Genomic DNA, 27729 nt, shown 5'->3' with positions numbered 1-27729 from the left:
AACAAAGTGTGACAAATATAGTCAATAAATTCTGAAAATCTGGAATAAAATTGAGCCAATTTTTACGTAAAATTGACACTTTTTTAGTAATATCTAAAAAATTTAAATCATATACCCCCACTTTTGATATTCTTTTCTAAATATTCAAGATAAAATTGACCTATTTGCTTAAAATCAGAAAAAAGTTTAAGACTTTAAAATAATTTTCTTGCTATTAAATTTTCAATGCCAGAAAAATCACTTTTTATTAGTGCAGAAAGGTCAAATAATTGAAACTTTTTCTTAGTCACAATTTTTAAGTGTCTTTGTTTAAACAAACTTAGAGTTCATTTTGTTTCATGCTTTAACTGGATAAAAATATTGGAGGGAAAACTTCAAAAATTTAATTTTTAATTAAGACACAAATTTCAGTGCAAGAAGGTCATATCAAATGTTCTGCAGCGCCAAAGGAAGCGTATTGACCCCCATTTATTTTATTTGAATTTTAATTAAGCTATGTATGTAGAACCTAAAAATATACTTGGCAAAAAAAGTTTAAGACTTTAAATATCAGGATCGAACGTCGTTAAGTATAGTGTAAGATTTTTTCTTTTTTCTTTTCCATTGTTCCTTTCTTTCAACGAATTTAATCAGTCTTTACATTAACATTTTAAATTGTAAGAAGCGTGTGCGATAACCTTTGCCAGGTCTTGTCAAAAAAATTGTACTCGCAATACTAAAAATATAGTCACTTAAAAAGTGAACAACATTCGATTAAGTATAAAGCCAAATTCGATTATTGCATACGTTTTTTACTAAAAAAAAATTCACTAGTGGAAATGAAAAAAAAAAGTTTTAAAGCCAAATACGAGTATGTCATCTTACGACTACCTGAATCTTTTACGCAGCATTCAGTTACTAAAAAGTGGAAAAGTTAAAATCTTCAAATTATCTATTTGTATACTTATAATGATGACACTTGTTTTCTATTAACGCATTATTCATTATAAATCTTTATATTTACATAACAGCATTAAATTAATAGTGACGATCCTAAGTTTGTTTCTTTTCCTGTTTTGTATTGATCGTGCCACAAAATTGCAGAAATCCTGATTGATATATTTTATTAATTTTTAATTATTTATATAAAGAAAATTTGTTTGATTCAATTTAATTATATACTACTAGCTTTAGATAACTCTAAAAATGCTGTAAGATACGAGAAAGCGAGGAAATTTTCATACGGACAGGGTATTTAAAAGCCAGGAGTGATAAATATCTTATTGAAACACAATCAATGAGATTGAACACAACTTACTGTAAATGTATTTTATTGAGCGCGCACGATATTTGTCGGAAACTGATTTTTGAATGAGTTAGCGTAGATTTGAATTAGCCCATTTCTCAATGTTCTTATTTATGCATGAGCAATACATTTAGCGTTGTACTTGAATTAGCGGAATTTCCTTTCCGCCAAAAGAGCTAAAAAGATAAAGCCAAATGTAATGCGTTTACAGTATTCTAACTTAGATTGTTCTCTCAAACACAAACAAAATGACAAAATAGTGATGTACAACCAACAATATTAACTTGTTTTTGTAGCATCCGGTGCTTGCAAACCCTTAGCAGCTCCTACAAATGGGCAAATAAACTGTGGAGATTCTACAATATTTTAGTGAGTATATTGCACCAGCTATGTAACTTACATGATAAACATAATGATAAAAATATATAGAAAATACCCATTTTAACATTAAGTAGTGTTTGAATTTCACCGTGAAATTAAGTAGACATGCAGGACTGACTGCTTAATGAAAGTTTTAAGTCGAACCAAAATCCTCTGGCTCGAAAAAAAATAATTCAAATTGTCTTAATGAATTTTCTTTTAATGATTATGTCATTATCGATGTTATTATGCCATAACTTTAATTCCGAATCTATATGCTTAGGAATACTATCGCATTACCTATCAATTCATTTCTAAAAGTATACTCCGTGGGGATCCGGGTTAGAATAGGTCCTCAGCCTCCCCTTGCTTGTCGTAAAAGGCGACTAAATGGGGCGGTCCTTCGGATGAGACCGTATAAACCGAGGCCCCGTGTCACAGCAGGTGTGGCACGATAAAGATCCCTCCCTGCTCAAAGGCCGTAAGTGCCGGGCATAGGCCTAAATTTGCAGCCCTTCACCGGCAATGGTGACGTCTCCATATCAGTGAAATATTCTGGAGAGGGACGTTAAATAGTATACAATCAATCAATCAGTCAATCTAAAAGTATAAGTTGATCCAAGAAAGATTTATCAAATATATGTATTTTAATGAAAGGAAAATTATTATTCGTCCAATCTGGCTTCATTGCGTACAAATCTGTTCGTCCATGGTAAAATATGTGTTGTGTGTCTCGGGCCGTCAGACACAAGCTTATTTCAAAGACTTCCATTATTTCGGCTATAAAAAAAAACTATTGTGCAGTAGCATGAAAACACATTATTAAGCCATTGACATTGCATGGTTTCCTCAAATGAGTTAGAAGAAATTATTTGTAGACATTATATTTGTTCTGTAAATTTTTTCAGCCGCTGTACAGCCCATTGTATCTCTGGTTATCAGTTTGATAATGGAGACACCACAATACAGAAGGACTGTGATCCCTTGACGGGGATGTTTTTTGATGGCCCAACATTTCCAAAATGCATACGTAATGATTCAAACCCTTTCGGTCTCGGACGTAAGTATCCTGATCTTTTTTTAATTTCAGACTCATGATATCCTGTTTAATTATACATTAAGATATGTGTAGGTATTGTGTAAAGCTTTGACAAATTTACTCCGCATTAAAATTAATAAGATTGGTTAAAATGACTGTGCAAATAAAAATTTATTTACAATTGTGTGTTTATTTTTATATATACTCAAAGAAAAAAACTCTTACTATATGTTTGATAATCAAAATAGAGTTAAATTCTTCACATCAATGTACGGAAATAAAACACATCTTAAGTGCACGTGAATACATGTACATGTATACACTCAGTTCCAAAAGTGATTGAGTTCAATGTATAGAAAATACTTTTTTTTAAATGAAAAGTATTCACGTATTTAAAAGAAGTATTTTCTAAATGAATCCAAAATGCAATACACAAGCTCACAAGATGCACAGAAAAAGCATTGATTAAAAAGTGATAATTGATATGAGAGAGAGAATTGAATTCGGATTTGGGGGGCTTGTTGTGTTACATAGATAAGTCTTTGTCTTTAGTATGTATTTTTACCTAGTTGTAACAGTATTTTTTTTTACATACCATGCGGGCGCGTGAAATGAGTTAAATGACTGATATACTTTATATAGCCATAACTTTTACATTTTTTGATGAAATGCTTTGAAACTCATTTCATGAGGATATATTAATAGTGTTAATATAATGACACTGTCAAATTAGCACGAGCTCACGCGCATGCACGTGCGCTTTGCTCTGATTGGCTGAAACTAAAATCTCAATATCTCTTTTGTTTTTTGACGAAACCCTTTCAAATTTTAAACATAGTCATGCATTAGGATATCCTACAACATGAGATATAAAAAAAAATTCATGAAATCACGCGCATGCACGTGTGCTGCAATCTGATTGGCTGAAACTTTAAATGGCTATATCTCCTTTATTTATTGACGAAATGCTTTGAAATTTAAAACATAGTCATGCATTAGGTTATCCTGCAATATGATAAACAAAAAAAATTCAAGAAATCATGCGCATGGACGTGTGCTGCAATCTGATTGGTTGAAAATTTAAATAACTATATCTCCTTTGTTTTTTGATGAAATGCTTTGAAATTTAAAACATAGTCATACATAAAGATATCCTACAATATGATTTAGAAAAATATTCATGAAATCACGCGCATGCACGTGTGCTGCAATCTGATTGGCTGAAACTTGAAATGGTTATAACTCCCTTGTTTTTCAACCAAACAGGATGGGATTTAGAACATAGATTAATATAAGGGACTCCTACAAGAAGGTACGTGAGTGCATTTGGGACGAGTGAAATTAAAAATACCTTTGAATGAGTGATTTTTAATACTTTTGGACTGAATGCTTTAATCAATAGTATATTAAAATATATAGGTAGTGTAGTCAAGATGATATGGTAATAACGCACATGCATTCACATGCGCACGAGTGCAATGCTAAAATTTGAATATAATTGGTATCCCTCTGGGAAAACATTGACGAAGTCAAAAATGCACAAAATTTGTCTTTTTTCATGAAGCTAACAGGGAATAGGGCACCAAAAGGGAGTTGGGGAGCGTTTGGGGAACATTTGTAACGGTTCCCGTTACAATTAGCACTAGTTATTATTATTATGTCGCCCCGAACGAAGTCGGGGACGACATATTGATATTGTACGCATGTTTTTTTATCCAGGCTGTTTCTCGGAGATGGCTGGGGCAATCTTCCTGAAACTTTCCTCAAAGGACGATCACTGGTTGTAGTTGTGCAGTGAGGTCGTTCAGTTCCAATATGTCTACCGTTGCCATGGAAACCTGTAAAAAGCGACGAATTTTGTCCGAGAGTGTTCTCTCTGGTCCCTTAAACGTTCGTAATGAAACTCTTTTTATTTTAATGATTAGTATCTGTAGTTGTGTGCCTTGCATTTAAAATTTTCAAATACTCGATTATTGCCATGGAAACCAGGGGAATGTTAAAATTCTTTAATTTTGATTTTCTCAATAACTACTCAAGCAATCGTTTTGAAACTTTCAATGTTAATTCCTTGCAATGTGTCAAAGTGATTTTTACTTTTAAAATAATTGTAATGAGTCGCTCACAGTTGTCATAGAAACGAAACAGAAAAAAAGGTTAATATGTACACATGTGTTCTCCAAGGTCTAGGTCAAAGGGTCAAAGTTCTTCGTGTCCAATAAAAGTTCTTTTCACAAGGATTACATATTTGAAATACGAAAGCCCTAGCCCTTACCGTTCAACCGTAAGGTACTATGTTCAAGACGACCCCCCCCCCCCTTTTGAAGCGCACTGCCAGTTAGAATACACATATCTAACATATACAACTTACAAGTAACGTTTTAAAAGTTTCATTCATAAAATTCAGTTCTCCTGATGTGATTTCATAGTTTGCCAACCTTCATTCTTCTTCTGTCTTGTCTCTAGATTTTATAATTATTTTATTTTATCTATATATAAAATAACGATTGTCAACTGCATTTATTAGCATTTCGCATTTTTTTGTATATCTATAACTTGTATATTATTAATTTCATTAGATAGTGCAAGTATAAATTCGAAAATTGGTACGTTATTTCCATAGTTTTTATTCATTCATAAATCCTAGGATCCGCTCCTACAAGTGCGCTAAGCCTTGATCACTACTGTAAACAAAACATTCATCTCGCCGAAAATGTTCACGATTCCGCTAAACTGAGAAAGTTTACACATGATTTATCATCTCATAAGAAACATCAGCCCTGTACAATGCAGAAATGCTCGAATTAAAGGGGAAAATTCAGGAGTTATTGATGTGAAAAATTCAGGAGTTATTATGTCGCCCCGAACGAAGTCGGGGACGACATATTGATATTGTACGCATGTTTTTTTATCCAGGCTGTTTCTCGGAGATGGCTGGGGCAATCTTCCTGAAACTTTCCTCAAAGGACGATCACTGGTTGTAGTTGTGCAGTGAGGTCGTTCAGTTCCAATATGTCTACCGTTGCCATGGAAACCTGTAAAAAGCGACGAATTTTGTCCGAGAGTGTTCTCTCTGGTCCCTTAAATGTTCGTAATGAAACTCTTTTTATTTTAATGATTAGTATCTGTAGTTGTGTGCCTTGCATTTAAAATTTTCAAATACTCGATTATTGCCATGGAAACCAGGGGAATGTTAAAATTCTTTAATTTTGATTTCCTCAATAACTACTCAAGCAATCGTTTTGAAACTTTCAATGTTAATTCCTTGCAATGTGTCAAAGTGATTTTTACTTTTAAAATAATTGTAATGAGTCGCTCACAGTTGTCATAGAAACGAAACAGAAAAAAGGTTAATATGTACACATGTGTTCTCCAAGGTCTAGGTCAAAGGGTCAAAGTTCTTCGTGTCCAATAAAAGTTCTTTTCACAAGGATTACATATTTGAAATACGAAAGCCCTAGCCCTTACCGTTCAACCGTAAGGTACTATGTTCAAGACGACCCCCCCCCCCTTTTGAAGCGCACTGCCAGTTAGAATACACATATCTAACATATACAACTTACAAGTAACGTTTTAAAAGTTTCATTCATAAAATTCAGTTCTCCTGATGTGATTTCATAGTTTGCCAACCTTCATTCTTATTCTGTCTTGTCTCTAGATTTTATAATTATTTTATTTTATCTATATATAAAATAACGATTGTCAACTGCATTTATTAGCATTTCGCATTTTTTTGTATATCTATAACTTGTATATTATTAATTTCATTAGATAGTGCAAGTATAAATTCGAAAATTGGTACGTTATTTCCATAGTTTTTATTCATTCATAAATCCTAGGATCCGCTCCTACAAGTGCGCTAAGCCTTGATCACTACTGTAAACAAAACATTCATCTCGCCGAAAATGTTCACGATTCCGCTAAACTGAGAAAGTTTACACATGATTTATCATCTCATAAGAAACATCAGCCCTGTACAATGCAGAAATGCTCGAATTGAAGGGGAAAATTCAGGAGTTATTGATGTGAAAAAATCAGGAGTTATTATGTCGCCCCGAACGAAGTCGGGGACGACATATTGATATTGTACGCATGTTTTTTTATCCAGGCTGTTTCTCGGAGATGGCTGGGGCAATCTTCCTGAAACTTTCCTCAAAGGACGATCACTGGTTGTAGTTGTGCAGTGAGGTCGTTCAGTTCCAATATGTCTACCGTTGCCATGGAAACCTGTAAAAAGCGACGAATTTTGTCCGAGAGTGTTCTCTCTGGTCCCTTAAACGTTCGTAATGAAACTCTTTTTATTTTAATGATTAGTATCTGTAGTTGTGTGCCTTGCATTTAAAATTTTCAAATACTCGATTATTGCCATGGAAACCAGGGGAATGTTAAAATTCTTTAATTTTGATTTTCTCAATAACTACTCAAGCAATCGTTTTGAAACTTTCAATGTTAATTCCTTGCAATGTGTCAAAGTGATTTTTACTTTTAAAATAATTGTAATGAGTCGCTCACAGTTGTCATAGAAACGAAACAGAAAAAAGGTTAAGATGTACACATGTGTTCTCCAAGGTCTAGGTCAAAGGGTCAAAGTTCTTCGTGTCCAATAAAAGTTCTTTTCACAAGGATTACATATTTGAAATACGAAAGCCCTAGCCCTTACCGTTCAAACGTAAGGTACTGTGTTCAAGACGACCCCCCCCCCCTTTTGAAGCGCACTGCCAGTTAGAATACACATATCTAACATATACAACTTACAAGTAACGTTTTAAAAGTTTCATTCATAAAATTCAGTTCTCCTGATGTGATTTCATAGTTTGCCAACCTTCATTCTTCTTCTGTCTTGTCTCTAGATTTTATAATTATTTTATTTTATCTATATATAAAATAACGATTGTCAACTGCATTTATTAGCATTTCGCATTTTTTTGTATATCTATAACTTGTATATTATTAATTTCATTAGATAGTGCAAGTATAAATTAGAAAATTGGTACGTTATTTCCATAGTTTTTATTCATTCATAAATCCTAGGATCCCCCGCTCCTACAAGTGCGCTAAGCCTTGATCACTACTGTAAACAAAACATTCATCTCGCCGAAAATGTTCACGATTCCGCTAAACTGAGAAAGTTTACACATGATTTATCATCTCATAAGAAACATCAGCCCTGTACAATGCAGAAATGCTCGAATTGAAGGGGAAAATTCAGGAGTTATTGATGTGAAAAATTCAGGAGTTATTATGTCGCCCCGAACGAAGTCGGGGACGACATATTGATATTGTACGCATGTTTTTTTTATCCAGGCTGTTTCTCGGAGATGGCTGGGGCAATCTTCCTGAAACTTTCCTCAAAGGACGATCACTGGTTGTAGTTGTGCAGTGAGGTCGTTCAGTTCCAATATGTCTACCGTTGCCATGGAAACCTGTAAAAAGCGACGAATTTTGTCCGAGAGTGTTCTCTCTGGTCCCTTAAACGTTCGTAATGAAACTCTTTTTATTTTAATGATTAGTATCTGTAGTTGTGTGCCTTGCATTTAAAATTTTCAAATAATCGTTTATTGCCATGGAAACCAGGGGAATGTTAAAATTCTTTAATTTCGATTTTCTCAATAACTACTCAAGCAATCGTTTTGAAACTTTCAATGTTAATTCCTTGCAATGTGTCAAAGTGATTTTTACTTTTAAAATAATTGTAATGAGTCGCTCACAGTTGTCATAGAAACGAAACAGAAAAAAGGTTAAGATGTACACATGTGTTCTCCAAGGTCTAGGTCAAAGGGTCAAAGTTCTTCGTGTCCAATAAAAGTTCTTTTCACAAGGATTACATATTTGAAATACGAAAGCCCTAGCCCTTACCGTTCAAACGTAAGGTACTATGTTCAAGACGACCCCCCCCCCTTTTGAAGCGCACTGCCAGTTAGAATACACATATCTAACATATACAACTTACAAGTAACGTTTTAAAAGTTTCATTCATAAAATTCAGTTCTCCTGATGTGATTTCATAGTTTGCCAACCTTCATTCTTCTTCTGTCTTGTCTCTAGATTTTATAATTATTTTATTTTATCTATATATAAAATAACGATTGTCAACTGCATTTATTAGCATTTCGCATTTTTTTGTATATCTATAACTTGTATATTATTAATTTCATTAGATAGTGCAAGTATAAATTAGAAAATTGGTACGTTATTTCCATAGTTTTTATTCATTCATAAATCCTAGGATCCGCTCCTACAAGTGCGCTAAGCCTTGATCACTACTGTAAACAAAACATTCATCTCGCCGAAAATGTTCACGATTCCGCTAAACTGAGAAAGTTTACACATGATTTATCATCTCATAAGAAACATCAGCCCTGTACAATGCAGAAATGCTCGAATTGAAGGTGGCATGTCAGATTCGTTTTCCGGCAGAACCTTTTAAAATGAAAGTGAAATTTCAGAGTTCTAACTGGCGTTATAATACACAAAATAATTCGGCTGATCTTCTTAAAAAATTACATTTGCCAAGCTTTTTTGGTAGGAATGATACTGCCAATTAACAAGTATGAGGCTCAGTTCAGTACATCTGCCCAATTTCTTTTATGCAAGTCTGCAAATTTAGGAACTTGTAATTTTTTTCTGCACTATTTTCTTCTCCTACCGATTCTAAAAATAAAATGGGATGTACCCAATTAAGGTCTTCCGTTTCCAACGGAAAGGACTGATACGACTCGATGGTTGTCCAAGCTTAGCTAATGGACCATTGTTTTAGTGATGATAAAAATGAAAGTCTTGTCCAGTACGGGGCGACATATGCTATTGCTTGCAATAGCACACTTTCTAGTTATTATTATTAGGGTCTTCCGCTTCCTTCGGAAGACCCTACTGTTATTCTACTGTTTCTTATTATTATTTTATTTTTTTTTTCCCGCTCGATTTTTGACAGGCGATTTCTCAAAGACCTTTGGACTGATTTTTATGAAACTTTCAGGTTAGATACCTTGTAATTAAACCTATTTACACCTGTTTTCAATTTTTTGATGCATGCCTTTAATTGTGAGTTATTGCCCTTTAATTGATAATTTTGATGTCTCGTTTCCACTAAAAATCTCAAGAACGACGTAAGATATTTACACGAAAGTTGGAGAACTTGTAGCCAATACATTGTAGATGTGCAGAACGATAAAATTATAAGCTGATTTCCTAAAGTTTGGAAGCTATAAAACGGCAAATTTTAGTATTTTTTTTTCTTGAATTTTTGCTACTTTTTGTGTAATAACTTTTGAACCGAGAATAATTTGGTAAGAAATATATAACAAAAGTTGTGTGTAATTACGAGAGCTTTCATATTAGATTAATGAAAAGGGGCTGGCCCCTATAATTAGGGGTTAATAGCTCATACACGTTTTTTCTGATAGCTAAAAATATTGGTATATTATGAAAAAGTTTGACTGAAATAATTTCGAACTTATAAAATCTTGTCATTTGATATAAAAAGAAATAAACTTCCAGCTATATTTAATTGTTTTTTATATAAAACAAGTACATGTATGTGAGAAACCTTTCAGGAACAAGTTGTCTACTATAGCCAGCCAAGCCTTTACTGCATACATGTGCACATTTTTAGTTGATGCATCTAAAAGATATAGTTTTGATTCGGTGTTTCTTTGTTTTCTTTTTATTCAAATAATTTTAAAATGTGATGATGTACACAACAATAAATAGTACCTAGTTTAGAGGATTTTTTCGCGCTTGTTTGTAAACAACGCGCGGCATTGTGGGAAATAGGAAGGTACTAAAGACGCGATGTACTAAACACTTATTTGACCTGATTCAAATTTGTCTGTAAATGTTCCAAACAATTGAATTTTTGTATAGCATATGCCTCGAAGTCATAAAGTCTGTACATAAGTAATTTAAAATACTCAATATTACCATTTAATTAAAAATTAAAACGTCAGGTAAATATCAGGTCTCTAGTATATCCCGTTTTTAGTGTGCCCCTTCGAGTAGACGTCGGACACATGTTTGTCACGGTTTACAAACTGAAAATAAAATGATTTGTGAAGTTGAACATTTTCTCACAAAGAATCCGTTTGTAGACATGCACACTCATTTAATCTGGAGCTACGAAGTACTTTGTCACTTCTCTGGAACATTATTCTAAGCAGAATTATCCCGATTCATATATTCTAAGAATCTTGTGTGAATTGTTTACGAGGAAATTCTGACTGTCACATTAACAAGGATGAACACTCTTGACTCTGCTTCGGATTCCCCATTGATAATTGTATCGAGTGATGAAAGAGCTGACGGCGACATTTTAATGTATGATTGGCTTGGACCATTGGAATGAAGGTTAGAATATTTTTATTACTTAAAATTTACACTACTGATTACATGTCAGTGACGTACATTGATGTTATTAGAAATACACAGACACACCGATATATTATCTGTTTTACAGTTCAGACGCTCTCTGTTTGCCTTGTAAATCCCCACAGCTTTATATTTTATTTTTTTTAAATTTGAGGATGTAATTTCAACAGTCCTACTATCTATCATAGTGATCATACTCTATAATTTAAACTGCACTTAATGTTACAGAATATATTCAACTAATTATATATTGACAGTGTGACTGTAAGGGTGAGGGCAGATACTTATTTAGTTTTAATTTAGATTGTGCTTGTCAAGCCGCATTTGACATTTGGTGCATCCATGCTCAATGTTCACACTGAGAGTTTATTCAAATGTTTAATTCGAATGAATTCACTGCTCGTTAAATTACTTCCCATTAGCTCCATGTGAACATGAGTTAGGATAGCTAACTCAAATTAAATAGAAATGAATTTTGAATGTAGCTTAAACATGTTAAAGAAGCTAAGCACTGTGTGTCCAAAGTATACTGCAGAAAAATTGTGTGGAGCAATGTGCAAGTCACAATCTTCTTTTGCCAAGGTGTTATCATAAGAGCTCGCATTATGGGCAGGGATTTGTGCTGCTGTCTGGACTCGCTATTAATAGATGTTCTCAAAAAGTCTTAATTATTTAATATCATACTTTACTGACAAAAAAGGACAAATATTGCTCAGTTAAATTGCAAAAGAAATTTGTTTTAAAAAATTGAAATAATAGAAAGTTTGCATTTTTGTTTGATAAGACTGCTGTAATGGTTTAATGTTTGTTTATTTGCCTTAATCATACATTTTTCAGTCATTTCATGGTGCCACCACTTGGGATGGTATTAGCTGCAAATATAGACTTGTACTCAGCACTTATTGCCTTTAAGAAGTATGAGATCCATTTTGTGCTAACACCTACGGTGACACAGAATCTTGGTTTATGCAGTCTCATAGGAGTAACCTGTCTAAAGCATTTAGCAATGGGATTGGAACCTGCGACGTAAGGTTCAGCTTCTTATTGATACTTTGATTTATAATATTTATTTGAGAATTTCACTCATTCACATACTTAGAGATGTTGATATATATTGTTGAATAGCATCAATTTAGACCTTTAATTAGCTAAGTAAACATGTACTGTGAGGTTTTTAAGGTCTCATTCATTTTATATGCCAGATGCATGTTAAGGAACATTACTGCATAAATGTTTTTGTCTTAAATTTGAAGCTTTTTACTAATATAGAGATATGTTAGTTTTAAACCTCTTCAAATTAGGGTAGACCTTTACTTTAAACTCAGCAATGTAAGTGTGTTGTGTGAACTTGTGTTAGCGAGACAGTGTGTTGTATGAATTTGTGTTAGCAAGGCAGTGTGTTTTGTGAACTTAATTGTGTTAGCCTGACAGTGGGTTGTGTGAATTCTTGTTAGCTTGACAATGTGTTGCGTAAACTCGTGTTAGCGGGAGAGCGTGTTGTGTAAAATCGTGTATAAAGTGTAAGTGTGACAGTGTGTTGTGTAAACTCGTGTTAGCTAGACAGAGTGTTGATTGAACTCGTATTAGCGAGACTTCGTGTTGTGTAAACTGGTGTTAGTGAGACTGCGTGTTGTGTAAACTCGTGTTAGCGAGACTGCGTGTTGTGTAAACTCATGTTAGCGAGACAGCGTGTTGTGTGTATTCTTATTAACGAGTCAGCATGTTGTGTGAATTTGTGTTAGCGTGACAGTGTGTTGTGTGAACTTGTTATCCTGAAAACTTGTCGTGTGAACTGGTGTTAGAGAGATAGTGTGTTGTGTGAACTCGTGTTAGCAAGATTGCATATTGTGTGAACTCGTGTTAGCCAGACTGCGTGTTATGTGAACTCGTGTTAGCGATATTGCATGTTTTTTGAATTTGTGTTAGCGTGACAGTGTGTTGTGTGAACTCTTGTTAGCCTGACAGTGTGTTGTGTGAAATGGTATTAGGATGACAGTGTGTTGTGTGAAATGGTATTAGGATGACAGTGTGTTATCGCAACAGCGTTTGGTGCGAACTTGTGTTAGTGAATAGTGAGACAGCCTGTTTTGAGAATTCGTGTTAGCGTGACAGTGTGTTGTGTGAACTCGTGTTAGCCTGACAGTGTGTTGTGTGAAATGGTATTAGAATGACAGTGTGTTGTGTGAAATGGTATTAGGATGACAGTGTGTTATCGCAACAGCATTTGGTGCGAACTTGTGTTAGTGAATAGTGAGACAGCCTGTTTTGTGACTTTGTGTTAGCGTGACAGTGTATTGTGTAAACTCGTGTTAGCGTGACAGTGTATTGTGTAAACGCGTGTTAGTGAGACTGCGTGTTGTGTAAACTCATGTTAGGGTGACAGTGTGTTGTGTGAATTCATCTAAGCGTGACAGTGTGTTGCGTGTACTTGTGTTAGCTAGACAGTGTGTTGTATGAACTCGTATTAGCGAGACTGCGTGTTGTGTAAAACTTGTGTTAGCGAGACAGCGTGTTGTGTGAACTTGTGTTAGCGAGACAGCGTGTTTGTGAATTCGTGTTAGCATGATAGTGCAGGGTTCTCCATCATTTAAAATGTTACTGTGTTGCAGAGTTTAAGCGAAGCACTAAAAGTTCGCGGTATTTTCGCGATCAAATTCGCAACTGAAACTGATTCATTAGAATAACAAAAGAATACATTCACACACTTTTTAAAAACAATTCGGTAATTCGTTACGCAAATGGTTTGGTCGTACATATTTATAAAAGTAAAAACACATGTTCTGAAAAGCAGAGGAAATTCTGGTCGATACAGTCGAAGTACTCTACATTTTTATAGTATATTTGCCATGAGTTTTAGTCATTTTTCTACTGTAGATCATATTACCGAATTACATAAAAAAGTAACTTCAGAACAGTAAAATACTTTTAAGAGTTCCTTATTTGAACATGTTGAAAATTTTAAGCAATTCATTTACATCAATGAAATGACTTCGGTACGATTTTATGGTTCACTTACAGTACTAAAATAATCCTACAGTAGAGCCGTGGTTCTTTAGAAAAGACACGTTTAAATATTTTTAAAAATAATTCAATCTATTTCAATGCAAATACCAATTAACCGTTACATGGAAGTGTGAAAACAAATAATTTGTCATTGTTCCTTCTTGCGTAAAGTCCGGCGAGGGTCTAGGAGATAATTGATTATGCAAGGTGAAGCCCCCCTAGTAATTAAGTGTTCCACATTTTCGAATTGAAAGACGGTAGAATTGTATGATTAAAATCTCACTAAGTTGGAGAGAATTTATGTTTAGATTTTCTAATTATCACAGATTTTACTGTGTCGGCAAAATTTTTACTGTGTCGCAAGCATTAAATTTGAATCGTTACTGTGTCGGAGAAAATTTTACTGTGTCGGAAGCAACACAGTAAAACAGCTCATGGAGAACCCTGATAGTGTGTTCTGTGAACTCGTGTTAGCCTGATATTTTGTTGTGTGAAATTGTATTAGCGTGACAGTGTTTTGTGTGTTAGTGTGACAGCGTGTGGTGCGAACTTGTGTAGTGCGAAAGTGTTTTTCAGTGTTGTGATGGCGAGCTGTGTGATAGCCTAATGGCGTCTTTTGTGTCGGTAAGATGGCACGCTTTTATGAAAGTGCTATTGAGCTTTAGCAAGTGGCCCTATCTGGACACGCCTTATTATAATTGATCAGTTCTCAGATATACAGTGAATTACCGGTATTATTGTCACCATGAAATCAGCATTTACAGTTGCAATTACCTAGTTAGTAATCATAAGATATTGGTTTGTCAGTTTTAAAATTATGGTGTTCCAATGATGTGAAGTTGCAGTGTGTTAGCATGTTAATTTCAACAGACTGCCACTCCAATGCAGCTTTAAACAACACGCTGCTGTGTTAACACAAAACAAAATATCATGCAAACACAACTTTAAACAATCTGTTGAGTGTTAGCTTCACTGCATGTTGGATTCAGTGTGCTGGCATATTATCACTGACGTACATGCTAGCACATTGTCACCTCGTGCTAGTATGTTGTCATAAATACTCTAGCACATTATCCTAAACCCACTAGTGCATGATTACTTTGCACTTGTATGTTGTCTTATTAGGGAATAGCATAAATGACTGCCTTAATTGGTGTAAACTTCTTTTAATTGATGAAAGAGTACATTAAAGTTTACAAATTATACACAGAAAATGTGACAATATCTTATCTCTCAATTTGATAATCTAATTTATAATCTCATGAATTGCACTTTTTATTAGTAAAAGAATTATAGATTAAAAAATTTCAATTTCTTTTGGATAGGTGTGACTCATCTGAAAACTGAATTTTGATACCAAGCATGACCATGATTTGCCAGAAGATCATCTGTTTGGATGTGACATGGAATAAACAGCATAGTGAAAATAAGTCAAGTTTTGGTTTGTGAAGACAATTTTTAAACACACTGTGTATCATTTTTAAATTTTGATTTGACAACATAAATCCACAAATATGAACATATCAATTGCTCTCAGTTTTTCAAGTGAAATAGTTTTTGTAACAGAAATACATGTACCAGTAATTACATTGGAATAAATGTTATTTTTAAATATAATAATATTTTGTTTGTGTAGCATGTTGACCTCTTTATTACCGTCTTCCTTGGAAGACGGTATTATATAGTTGAAGTTTTTTACAGTCTTCGGATTATGCACTTCCTCTCTTTTGTGATTGGTAGAAATTGCATGATGAGAAAATTTTCAATTATTTCATTGGTTGAAATGCTGTTAAAGGCAAGGGAGATAACTTTCTGATGATCTATTTTTCGTACGACTTAACAATTTTGCAAGATTTCCAATCTTAAAAAAATGACAAAACGAACAACAAAATCAGCAGTAATTATTTCCTGATAACATGATATTTTTTGTAGCAATAAATAAGAATGTCTCTTTAATTTCATTATAAATAAAATTTGATAGTTATTGCTTGCAGGCTTTACAATTTGTGTTACATGTATTATTCTTTTTTTCCCTTTCTTGTTTGAAGAAGGGAATGAAATCAGCCGAGGTTTGCCGTAAGCTCTCGGCCAGGCAAAGTTTACGGCCGAGCGACAACCGTGGTAGTGCTAATGCCCGTAAAAAGCTAATTTAGAAATACAAAATCAAGAAATTCAAAAGAATTATACGGCCTGTTAAGTATAGATCTGTTTACTGTTTAAAATTGTTGCTAAAGACGGTAAGCTTTTTTGAAAAGCTCTACTTGTTAAGGTCTTTCCTTTCAAAGTTTAGACTTACTTATTCTAATGATTAAGATAGATCCTCTGTCTTCAGCAGGAATAGAAGATCTTGTAATACATGTATGTGTATTTTTTACAGTATAATGTAAAAAAAAATGTTATTTTGGCACATACAACTAATTAAAGGCATAAACATGTGTATGATTCCAAGGAATTCAGTACATAGGGCATGTACATGTAGTTTTCTAAAACAAGATTGAAGAGATGTCCAGTCGCATTTCAATGTCAACTCCAAAACTGTGCCTGTTGCGTATTTATTAGCCCATCTGAGCTAAAGGAACCAGTAAATTTTTTAAAAACATAATTTTATCCATTATCATCATTGTCTAAAATTTCACAATATCATTTTCCAGAACCAAAGTGAAACTTGGCACAGAGCATCCTTAGTGTAGGGGATTCAAATTGTTCTTATGCAGGGCAATACCTTCAAAGAGATTTGTTTCTTTAATGCTGTAAATGTATAATATTTAGCTTGTACAATATTTGGTGGAAATTGACTTTTGAATAAGTTAGCGTAGATATTCTTATTTATGTTTATGTACAAGACTTTTAGCTTTGTACTTGATTTAGTGATTGCTGCATTCCGCCAAAGCCGCTAAAAAAGAATACACAGCCATATGTAATATGTTTACAATATACCTTTCAGAGAATTTTACACTCCTATTGAGGTACCACCAGTTGCTAGTGGAAAGCTGCAAATTCGAAACATACACAAAACATTTCTGTGCGTTTATTATAAAAGTATTGTTCTACTTACTGATTGCAACTAATGAAGATTGTTCATCATTATTGTAAATACATTTGGATTTTTTGAATTATTATATAATTTGTTTATTTTATTTACCTAGTTATATTGTATATTAAATGATTTTAAAGCGATTTTTTAGATGGTAATGTAGCAAAACACTTATGTTTCTGTAGTATGACACGTTTCACAAACATGATATATCCGATATCAAAAGTCATAATATTGGAAGTTAAACTGTTGTGGATACGATTTCAAGAATGCTGTTAGAGAGAGTACCCTTTAGACCTCATGCTCACACCAAATTAAAGAATTCAAGTAAGGGTTTCTGAGACAAATCGAAAAAGAGAATGTTAGCAAAGTTGACAATCTAGACAGAAACATTTAATCTTTTGCTTATCGCTAGGAAGGAAGACCCACTCGTTGCTTTGCAACGAGCTTTGCTCTAGTTATTATTATTATTATTCCTGGGAAAATTTTGTCCTCGAGTGATCTTGTAAACTACACATCCGAGTAAGGTAAAATGTTTTTAGGGTCAGTAGACATGTTATGTAGATTTGCCGAACAAAGGTCATTTCGTGCAACACGAAAAATGACGATTTAATTGATATCGGCGTAACTTTTTACATTTTTGATGAAATGCTTTGAAACTGATACTGAAAGGATATATTAGTAGCATAGACAATAAGACATGGTCTAAATAGCAAGATCTCTCGCGCATGCACGTGCGCTTCGCTCTGATTGGCTGAAACTAAAGTCTCAATATCTTTCTTGTTTTTTGATGAAATCCTTTGAAATTTTGAACATAGCCATGCATTAGGATATCCTACAAAATGATATATAAAAATTATCATGAAAACACGTGCATGCACGTGCGCTGCAATCTGATTGGCTGAAACTTTAAATAGCTATAACTCCCTTGGTTTTCAACCAAACAGGATGTGATTTGTAACATAGATAGATATAATATACTTCTACAAGAAGGTATGGTCACCATGCACATCCATACACATGCGTGAACAAACGCTGCAATCTGATTGGCTGAAACTTTAATCAGCTATAACTCCCTTGGTTTTCAACCAAACGGAGTGGGATTTAGAACATAGATAGATGTAATGGACTTCTACAAGAAGGTATGTCACCATGCTCATGTATGCACGTGCGTGCACGTGAAATGAATAAAATCAAAAATACTCTTGAATGAGCGTATTCTTTAATACTTTTGGATTAAATACTTTAATATTTAGTATATTAAAGTATACAGATTGTGTAGAAAAGATGATATGGTCATTACGCACATGCATTCACATGCGCACGCGTGCAGTGCTAAATTTGAATGAACTTGGTACCCTTCTGGGTTAACGTTGTTAAAGTCTCAAATGCATAAAGTTTGTCTTATTTAATGAAGCCTACAGGGAATATGGCACCAAAAGTGAGATGGGGAGCGTTTGGGGAACATCTGTAACGGTCCCCGTTACAATTAGCACTAGTTTCCATTCTTATGTCGATACAATATCCTGGTGAGCTTCAAATAAAAAAAACCCTCAGAGTATTGCATATCTGTTTCATATTTGGATATTTTACTTGAAAAAGACGTTAATGGTAATCTAACAACTAAGCTATATGATAAACGTGATGACTTTAACTTTTCTATCGTCAACTTCCCTTACTTAAGCAATATACCTTCATCACCTGCATACGGAGTTTATATATCTCAATTGATCCGATACGCAAGAGTAAGCTCTACGTATGAACAATTTCTACCTTTCGCACGAATGATGTGACACTGTGAGTTATTAATAACTAGAAAAAGCGGCATTTTTTTCTGTCTCTTGCATCAAGATTATTTCACTCCTATCATTAACCATATATCCTACACTAATATTTTGATCACCTTTGATGTTTCGTACATATTAAGGACAGAAGAATGAATCCAATATATCCAGCAATATCTTTTTCAAATGACATGGTCTAAAAATATTAATGGGTAAATAATCAAAGCGTAAAAGAAATCAAATCCTTCCACATAACGCGTAATAGATTTAATATTGTCCTTGAGCTTGAGATGTTCTTAAGTATAGTGTAAGATCTTTTCTTTTTTCTTTTCCATTGCTCCTTTCTTTAAACGAATTTAATCAGTCATTACATTAACATTTTAAATTGTAAGAAGCGTGTGCGATAACCTTTGCCAGGTCTTGTCCAAAATTTTGTGCTCGCAATACTAAAAATGTAGTCACTTAAAAAGTGAACAACATTCGATTAAGTATAAAGCCAAATTCGATTACTGCATACGTTTTTTACTAAAAAAAACTTCACTAGTGGAAATGAAAAAAAAGTTTTAAAGCCAAATACGAGTATGTCATCTTATGACTAACTGAATCTTTTACGCAGCATTCAGTTACTAAAAAGTGGAAAAGTTAAAATCTTCAAATTATCTACTTGTATACTTATAATGATAACACTTGTTTTCTATTAACGCATTATTCATTATAAATCTTTATATTTACATAACAGCATTAACTTAGTAGTGACGATCCTACGTTTGTTTCTTTTCCTGTTTTGTATTGATCGTACCACAGAATTTTAGAAATCCTGATTGATATATTTTATTATTTTGTATATATTTAAATAAAGAAAAATTGTTTGATTCAATTTAATTATACACTACTAGCTTTTAACCCCCCCTCCTCCCCGTCCTTATGAAAATCTCGCTCTGTCTTTCTCTTTATCCTACAGCGTACAGTGCTCTTGGATTGTGTATACTTCTTCTTTTTGCTTCGATGAACATATACAGGGGCGTACTGGGAAATATACTGGGATATACCATAGGTGTCTATAGGAAACACTAGTCATATACAGTTGCATACTATAGGAGTACCTGGGTATATTGTAGGTCACTGTGGCATGCTGGGGATACATACCGTGGCATACTGAGATTTACTGAATGTACAGAGCATTCATACCGTATCATACTGTGGATATATCGTAGATAACTCTAAAAATGCTGTAAGATACGAGAAAGACAGGAAATTTTCATACGGATAGGGTATTTAAAAGCCAGGAGTGATAAATATCGTACTGAAACACAATCAATGAGATTGAACACAACTTACTGTAAATGTATTTTATTGAGCGCGCACGATATTTGTCGGAAACTGATTTTTGAATGAGTTAGCGTAGATTTGAATTAGCCCATTTCTCAATGTTCTTATTTATGCATGAGCAATACATTTAGCGTTGTACTTAAACGGAATTTCATTTCCGCCAAAAACGCCAATAACATAAAGCCAAATGTAATGCGTTTACAGTATTCCAACTTAGATTGTTCTCTCAAACACAAACAAAATGACAAAATAGTTATGTACAACCAATAATATTGATTTGTTTTTGTAGCATCCGGTGCTTGCAAACCGTTACCAGCTCCTACAAATGGGCAGATAAACTGTGGAGATTCGACGATATTTTAGTGAGTATATTGCACCAGTTATGTAACTTCCATGATAAACATAATGATAAAAAATATATAGAAAATACCCATTTTAACATTAAGTAGTGTTTTGAATTTCACCGTAAAATTAAGTAGACATGCAGGGTTGACTGCTTAATTAAAGTTTTAAGTCCAACCAAAATCCTCTGGTTCGAAAAAAAATAATTCAAATTGTCTTAATGAATTTTCTTTTAATGATGATGTCATTATCGATGTTATTATGCCATAACTTTAATTCCGAATCTATAGGCTTAGAAATACTATCGCATTACCTATCAATTTATTATCAAAAGTATAAGTTGATCCAAGAAAAATTTATCAAATATGTGCATTTTTTAATGAAAGGAAAATTATTATTCGTCCAATCTGGCTTCAATGCGTACAAATCTGTTCGTCCATGGTAAAATATGTGTTGTGTGTCCCGGGCCGTCAGGCACAAGCTTCTTTCAAACACTTCTATTATTTCGACTATAAAAAAAACTATTGTGCAGTAGCATAAAAACACATTATTTAGCCATTGACATTGCATGGTTTCCTCAAATGAGTTAGAAGAAATTATTTGTAGACATTATATTTGTTCTGTAAATTTTTTCAGCCGCTGTACAGCCCATTGTATCTCTGGTTATCAGTTTGATAATGGAGACACCACAATACAGAAGGACTGTGATCCCTTGACGGGGATGTTTTTTGATGGCCCAACATTTCCAAAATGCATACGTAATGATTCAAACCCTTTCGGTCTCGGACGTAAGTATCCTGATCTTTTTTTAATTTAAGACTCATGATATCCTGTTTAATTATACATTAAGATATGTGTAGATATTGTGTAAAGCTTTGACAAATTTACTCCGCATTACAATTAATAAGATTGATTGAATTAACTGTGCAAATAAAAATTTATTTGCAATTGTGTGTTTATTTTTATATATACTCAAAGAAAAAACTCTTACTACCGGTATATGTTTGATGATCAAAATAGAGTTAAATTCCTCACATCAATGTACTGACATAAAAACACATCTGAAGTGCACGTGAATACATTTACATGTATACACTCAGTTCCAAAAGTGATTGAGTTCAATGTATAGAAAATACTTTTTTTTAAATGAAAAGTATTCACGTATTTAAAAGAAGTATTTTCTAAATGAATCCAAAATGCAATACACATGCTCACAAGATGCACAGAAGAAGCATTGATTAAAAAATGATAATTGATATGAGAGAGAGAATTGAATTCGGATTTGGGGGGCTTGTTGTGTTACATACATGTAGATAAGTCTTTGTCTTTAGTATGCATTTTTACCTAGTTGTAACAGTATTTTTTTTACATAACAAAACTACACTAGTGAATATGAAAAAAAAAATGGCTAAATTCGAGTATGTCATCTTACGACTCACTGCTTTTTTTACGCAGCATCCGGTTACTGAAAATTGGAAAAGTCAAAATCTTCAAATTATCTGTTTGTATACAAATTATGATAACACCCGTGTTCTTTTAACTTTTAACATGTAATTGCAGAAATCCTGATATAAATATTTTATTATTTTTTATATGTTTAACTGAAAAAATATTGTTTGACTCGATTTAAAAATATATCTTATTGGAACACAATCACCGAAATTGAAACAAGTTATTCCAGCGTAGATTGTTCTCTCCAACACAAACAAAATGACAGCATGGTGATGTACAACCAATAATATTGATTTGTTTTTGTAGCATCCGATGCTTGCAAACCGTTACCAGCTCCTACAGATGGGCAGATAAACTGTGGAGATTCGACGATATTTTAGTGAGTATACTGCACCAGCTATGTAACCGCCATGATAAACATAATGTTAAAGAAAGAAATATATGGATAACACCCCTTGTATCTGATAAAATAAGCCATTAAGCAGTGTTTGAATTTCATCGTAAAACTAGCTAGATATGCAGGGCTTACTGCTAGGTGAAAGTTGTTTGCCCAACCAAAATCCTCTAGCCCGAGAAAAATAATTCAAATTGTCTTAATGAATTTCTTTTAATGATTATATGAATAGGGCCATAACTTAAATTCCGAATTTATAGGCTTAGGAATTCTATCGCATTACCTATAAATTCATTACCAAAAGTAAAAGTTGATCCAAGAAAGAATTATCAAATTAATGAATTTGAATTGCAGGAAAAATTTTATTCGTCCAACCGGGCTTCATTACATACAAATCTGTTCGTCCATGGCAAGATATGTGTGTCTCTAGCGGTCAGGCACACGCTTATTTCAAATACTATGAAAAAAAAACAACATATTCTAACCGAATGTCGAGATTGCAGAGTTCAGTTTCCTCCATTGAGTTTGTTTGTTGTCATTATATTTGTTCTGTACATTTTTTCAGCCGCTGTACGGCCCAGTGTAACTCTGGTTATCAGTTTGATAATGGAGACACCACAATACAGAAGGACTGTGATCCTATGACAGGGATGTTCTTTACTGGCCCGACATTTCCAAAATGCATACGTAATGATTCAAACCCTTCCGGTCCTGGACGTGAGTATCCTGATTTTTTTTAAATTTAAGTCTCACGATAGCCTGTTTAAATATACGTTAAGATATATGTAGGTATTATGTAAAGTTTTGACAAATTTACGCTGCAATACAACTAATTAGACTACTAGTAATTGAAATGACATTTTCTGCAATTATTTGGATATTGTGTTTATTTAATATATATATATACTTAAAGTGAAAAACAGCTTTTATTAGAAGTTTGATAATGATTGATTGATGGTATACTGTTTAACGTCCCTTTTCAGAATATTTCACTGATATGGAGACGTCACCATTGGCGGTGAAGGGCTGCAAATTTAGGCCTATGCTCGGCACTTACGGCCCCCGAGTAGAGAAGGATCTTTATCGTGCCACACCTGTTGTAACACGGGGCCTCGGTTTATACGGTCTCATTAGAAGGACCGCCCCATTTAGTCGTCGCCTTTTACGACAAGCAAGGGGGGGGGGGGGGGCTGAGGACCTATTCTAACCCGATCCCAACGGGGATGTTTGATAATCAAATAGAGTAAAACTCATCACATCAAATGGAATTTTTAAGAATTGATAATTTAAGTAAAAGATGTACGGACATAAAACACATCTAAAGTACGCATGAATACATGAACTTGTACATGTATATTTTCAATTCCAATGCTGGTTGCGTTAAATGTATAGAAAATACTGTTTAATTGAAAAAAGTGTTCACGTACAAAACAGTATTTTCTAAATGAATCCAAAACACAATACACACGCTAACAAAATGTACAGTTGAAGCATTGATTATATGTGATAATGAATATGCGAGAGAGAGAGAGAGATGGATCCGGATTTTGGGAATTTCTATGATATATAAAAGAGTCTGTCTGTTTATTATAGTTATTTTAAAATTATTTAATCATTGAAAACTTTATTTTTCAATATTTTAGAGCAATATATATTTTCCCTTGTATATATTTTCTAGCAGCTTAAATTTTGCTAAAATTACAATAGAAAAGCTTTGCATCAGAAATGTAAATAAGTGTATTAGAGAGGTAGTCAGTGCAATATTTGTTCTTATAGAATAGGAAAAAGATGAACTGCTATTTGTTTTACCCGACAGGACGTAATCTTACTTCAATATCACGGTGACCTTACGCACAAACGATGTAACACTGTGAGTAATTTATAACTAGACAAATCGGCGAATTTTTCTGTCTCTTTCATCAAGATTATTTCACTCTTATCTTTAATCATATCTTCTACACTGATATTTTGATCACTCTTTATTTTTTATAACGTATTAAGGGCAGAAGACATTTTAAAAAAAATCAAAGTGTAAATTATCAAAGTGGTAAAGAAATCAAATCCTTCCTCATAGCGCGTGATAGATTTTGTCCTTGACCTCGATATATTCTTAAGAACAGCACAAGATCTTTTGTCTTTTTCTTTTACATTGTTTCTTACCTTGAATTTTTTTCAACGAATTTAATCTTTCATTGCATAAACATTTTAAATTGTAAGAAGCGTGCAACTTATGGTGATCCTATGTTTGACTGAAAAAATATTGTTTGATTCGATTTAAATATATATTTCATTGAAACACAATCGATGAGATTGAACACAAGTTATTCCAACGTAGATTGTTCTCCCCAACACAAACAAAATGACAACATGGTGATGTACAACCAATAATATTGACTTGTTTTTGTAGCATCCGGTGCTTGCAAACCGTTACCAGCACCTACAAAGGGGTTTTCATACGGGCAGGGGTTTTAAAAGCCAGTAATGATAAACTTCTTATTGAAACACAATCAATGAGATTGAACAAAAGTTATTAAAACTTAGATTGTTCTCCCCAACACAAACAAAATGACAACATGGTGATGTACAACAATTAATATTGACTTGTTTTTGTAGCATCCGGTGCTTGCAAACCGTTACCAGCTCCTACAAATGGGCAAATAAACTGTAGCAATTCAACTAAAACGATATTTTAGTGAGTATATTGCACCAGTTATGTAACTTCCATGATAAACATAATGATAAAAGAAAGAAATATATGGATAAAAACCCATTGTATCTGATAAAATAAGTCATTAAGCAGTGTTTGAATTTCATCGTTGAATTAACTAGAAATGCAGGGCTGACTGCTTAGTGAAAGTTGTCAGCCCAACCAAAATCCTCTAGCTCGAGAAAGAGAATTCAAATTGTTTTTATGAATATCTTTTAATGATTATGTGAATAGGTCCAAAACTTTAATTCCGAATCTATAGGCTTAGGAATTTTATCGCACTACCTATAAATTCATTACCAAAAGTATAAGTTGATCTAAGAAAGATTTTTCAGATATATGAATTTAAATTTCAGGAAAAATTTTATTCGTCCAAACAGACTTCATTTGGTACAAATCTGTTTGTTCATGGTCATATATGTGTGCCTCGGGCGGTCGAGCACACGGTTATTTCAAACACTGCCATGATTACGGATATAAATAATTGTTGTGCGGTAGTATGAAAAAACATATTATATATCAATTTATCGACACTGCATGGTTGAGTTTCCTCCACTGAGTTAGAAGAAATTGTTTGTAGACATGATATTTTTCTATACATTTTTTTTTCAGCCGCTGTACCGCCAAGTGTAACTATGGTTATAAGTTTGACAATGGAGCTACCACAATACAGAAGGATTGTGATCCCCTGTATGGGATGTATTTTGGTTGCCCAACATTTCCAAAATGCATACGTAAGTCAAAAATAGATATAAACAGTGAACTGTAGCGTAAAGGAGGGATATCTACTTAATCATGTCCAAAAAGTAGTGAGGCATTACCTAATAAGATCCTGTAAAAAAAATATATTAGAGCATCTCGATACTTATTCCAAATCCTTAATTATATTCAAAAAATAATAAGGATCATAAAACATTAATTATTCAAAAGAAAGTAAGGAATTTCCATAATCATTTATAGAAATAGTGAGGCATTTCATTTTACAAATGTGAGATCCTGTAAAAAATAATATATTTGGAATCATCGATCCTTAATCAAAAAGTAGAAAAGCATCTCCTAAATCATGTCAAAAAATAGTTTGGCATTTCTATCCTAAATCATGTTAAAAAAAATATAGAAGGGTATCTCATAAATCATGTGAAAAATATACCAAAGCATCCGCTTAATCCTTTAAATAAAATAATGCATCTTGGTCCTTAATCATGCCAAAAAAGTAAGGAATCTTCTTAATCTTGTCAAAAAATAGTTTTGATCTTTAATCATATCCAAATAGTAAGGTATTTTTTAAGTCAGGTTAAAAATTTGTAGGCATCTTGATCTCAAATCACGTCAAAGATATTTTTAATCATTTCCTTAATCCTGTAAAGATATTAAAACACCTCCTTAATCTTGTCAAAAGATAGTAAAATAACTTATTCATCCTGTCAAAATAAATACTAAGACACCTCCTTAATCCTGTCAAAAATAGTAAGGCACCTCCTTAATCCTGTCAAGAAATGGTAAGGCATCTTCTGAATCACATTTAAAAAAATCGTAAGAATCTCTAAAATGATCTTAAAAAGTAAGGCATTTTAATCATATCCTAAAAATATTAAAGCATTTACTTAATCAAAAGAGGTAGAAAAGTATCTACCTTAATCAAATCAAAAAATAGCGAGGCATCTCGGTAACCATATTTAAAAATGTCAGGCATCCTGATCATGTTTAAAAAATACTGAGGCATTTACTAGTACTTAATTATGACCAATAATTCATATGGACTTTCTTGTTAAAATTCTTTTTTACAGCTACAAACCCCCCAGTGACGAAATCTGCATCACCTGTGTCCAGTACATCCTGAACAAAAGCGAAGTTTTAAATGAGAGACTCCATTAATCACACAAAAGGGAAAAAAGAGGAAAATTAAATAAGAACTTTTAAGATTTAATGTGTTGTAAAATGCAAAATTTCATTTAGATGATGAATGTTAATCTTGATAGGATGTGCTTAAGATGTTTTTTAAGAAAAATCTGAGGGGCCAATGAAGCATGTCCATTATTTTTTTATTTATACAAAATAAAAGCTTAAGAAAATTTGTGAAGAAAAAAACATTTCACAAGATTCTAAACAATAAAGAATGCGGTAAACATGTACATGTATATGAAAAATCTAAACTAAAAGTTGAATATTTTAAATTGCTTATTTAAGCAACAATATGAATTTTGGTATAACAAATTTTAATCAGATTAAAAATTTTGATGTAATGAAGTGGTCTTCTTATTGAATACTTTGAAAATATACGTTTTTATTGTAATATTTTGTTTGTGACCAACACTTTAAATATGCTACATGATACCTTTGCAGAGCCGAAGGCGATATGTAATAGAATGGACTCTCCTTCAAGCATCCTTTAGTATGTACAAGATGAGGGTCATTCTATGTAATGAGCCTGAGGCTCAAGAGGGTATCATGTACCCAACCCAATTTGATTTTATTTTGAGGGAAAATAATCCACCCATATGGTGTTTGTTAGTTGTCACAAACAAGCTTCCAAGAATGATTTCGGCACGTGGAGCTGTGCTTTATATACTACTGACCAAAGGTGTGTATGCGTCACACAGGTCATTATTTTTTAGCTTCTTTAAATTGAGATACACCTC

The 27729-nt window shown here is 33.3% G+C and overlaps 1 protein-coding gene and 1 long non-coding RNA gene across 2 annotated transcripts; both read left to right on the top strand.

Annotated features, from left to right (window-relative positions):
• The first annotated feature begins 852 nt into the window (after positions 1–852).
• Positions 853–27247, top strand: LOC134241561 (uncharacterized). Its single transcript, XM_062723600.1, has 8 exons — positions 853–904; positions 1582–1654; positions 2554–2705; positions 20485–20557; positions 21174–21325; positions 22296–22368; positions 22949–23070; positions 26878–27247. The coding sequence occupies exons 1-8, from the start codon at positions 853–855 to the stop codon at positions 26928–26930; spliced, it is 750 nt and encodes a 249-aa protein (XP_062579584.1). The 3' UTR covers positions 26931–27247.
• LOC134241559 (uncharacterized) lies at positions 10728–15580 on the top strand. Its single transcript, XR_009986683.1, has 3 exons — positions 10728–11024; positions 11883–12071; positions 15374–15580. It is a non-coding gene; the product is annotated as an uncharacterized LOC134241559 (long non-coding RNA).
• Positions 27248–27729: the final 482 nt, after the last annotated feature.

Source organism: Saccostrea cucullata, unplaced genomic scaffold (assembly GCF_032062105.1).
Source record: "Saccostrea cucullata isolate Sc308-1 unplaced genomic scaffold, CSIRO_AGI_Scuc_v1 ctg2739, whole genome shotgun sequence".
NCBI lineage: Eukaryota > Metazoa > Mollusca > Bivalvia > Ostreida > Ostreidae > Saccostrea > Saccostrea cuccullata.
Note: the sequence above shows the minus strand (reverse complement) of the source record. Positions and strands in the feature narration are given on the sequence as shown.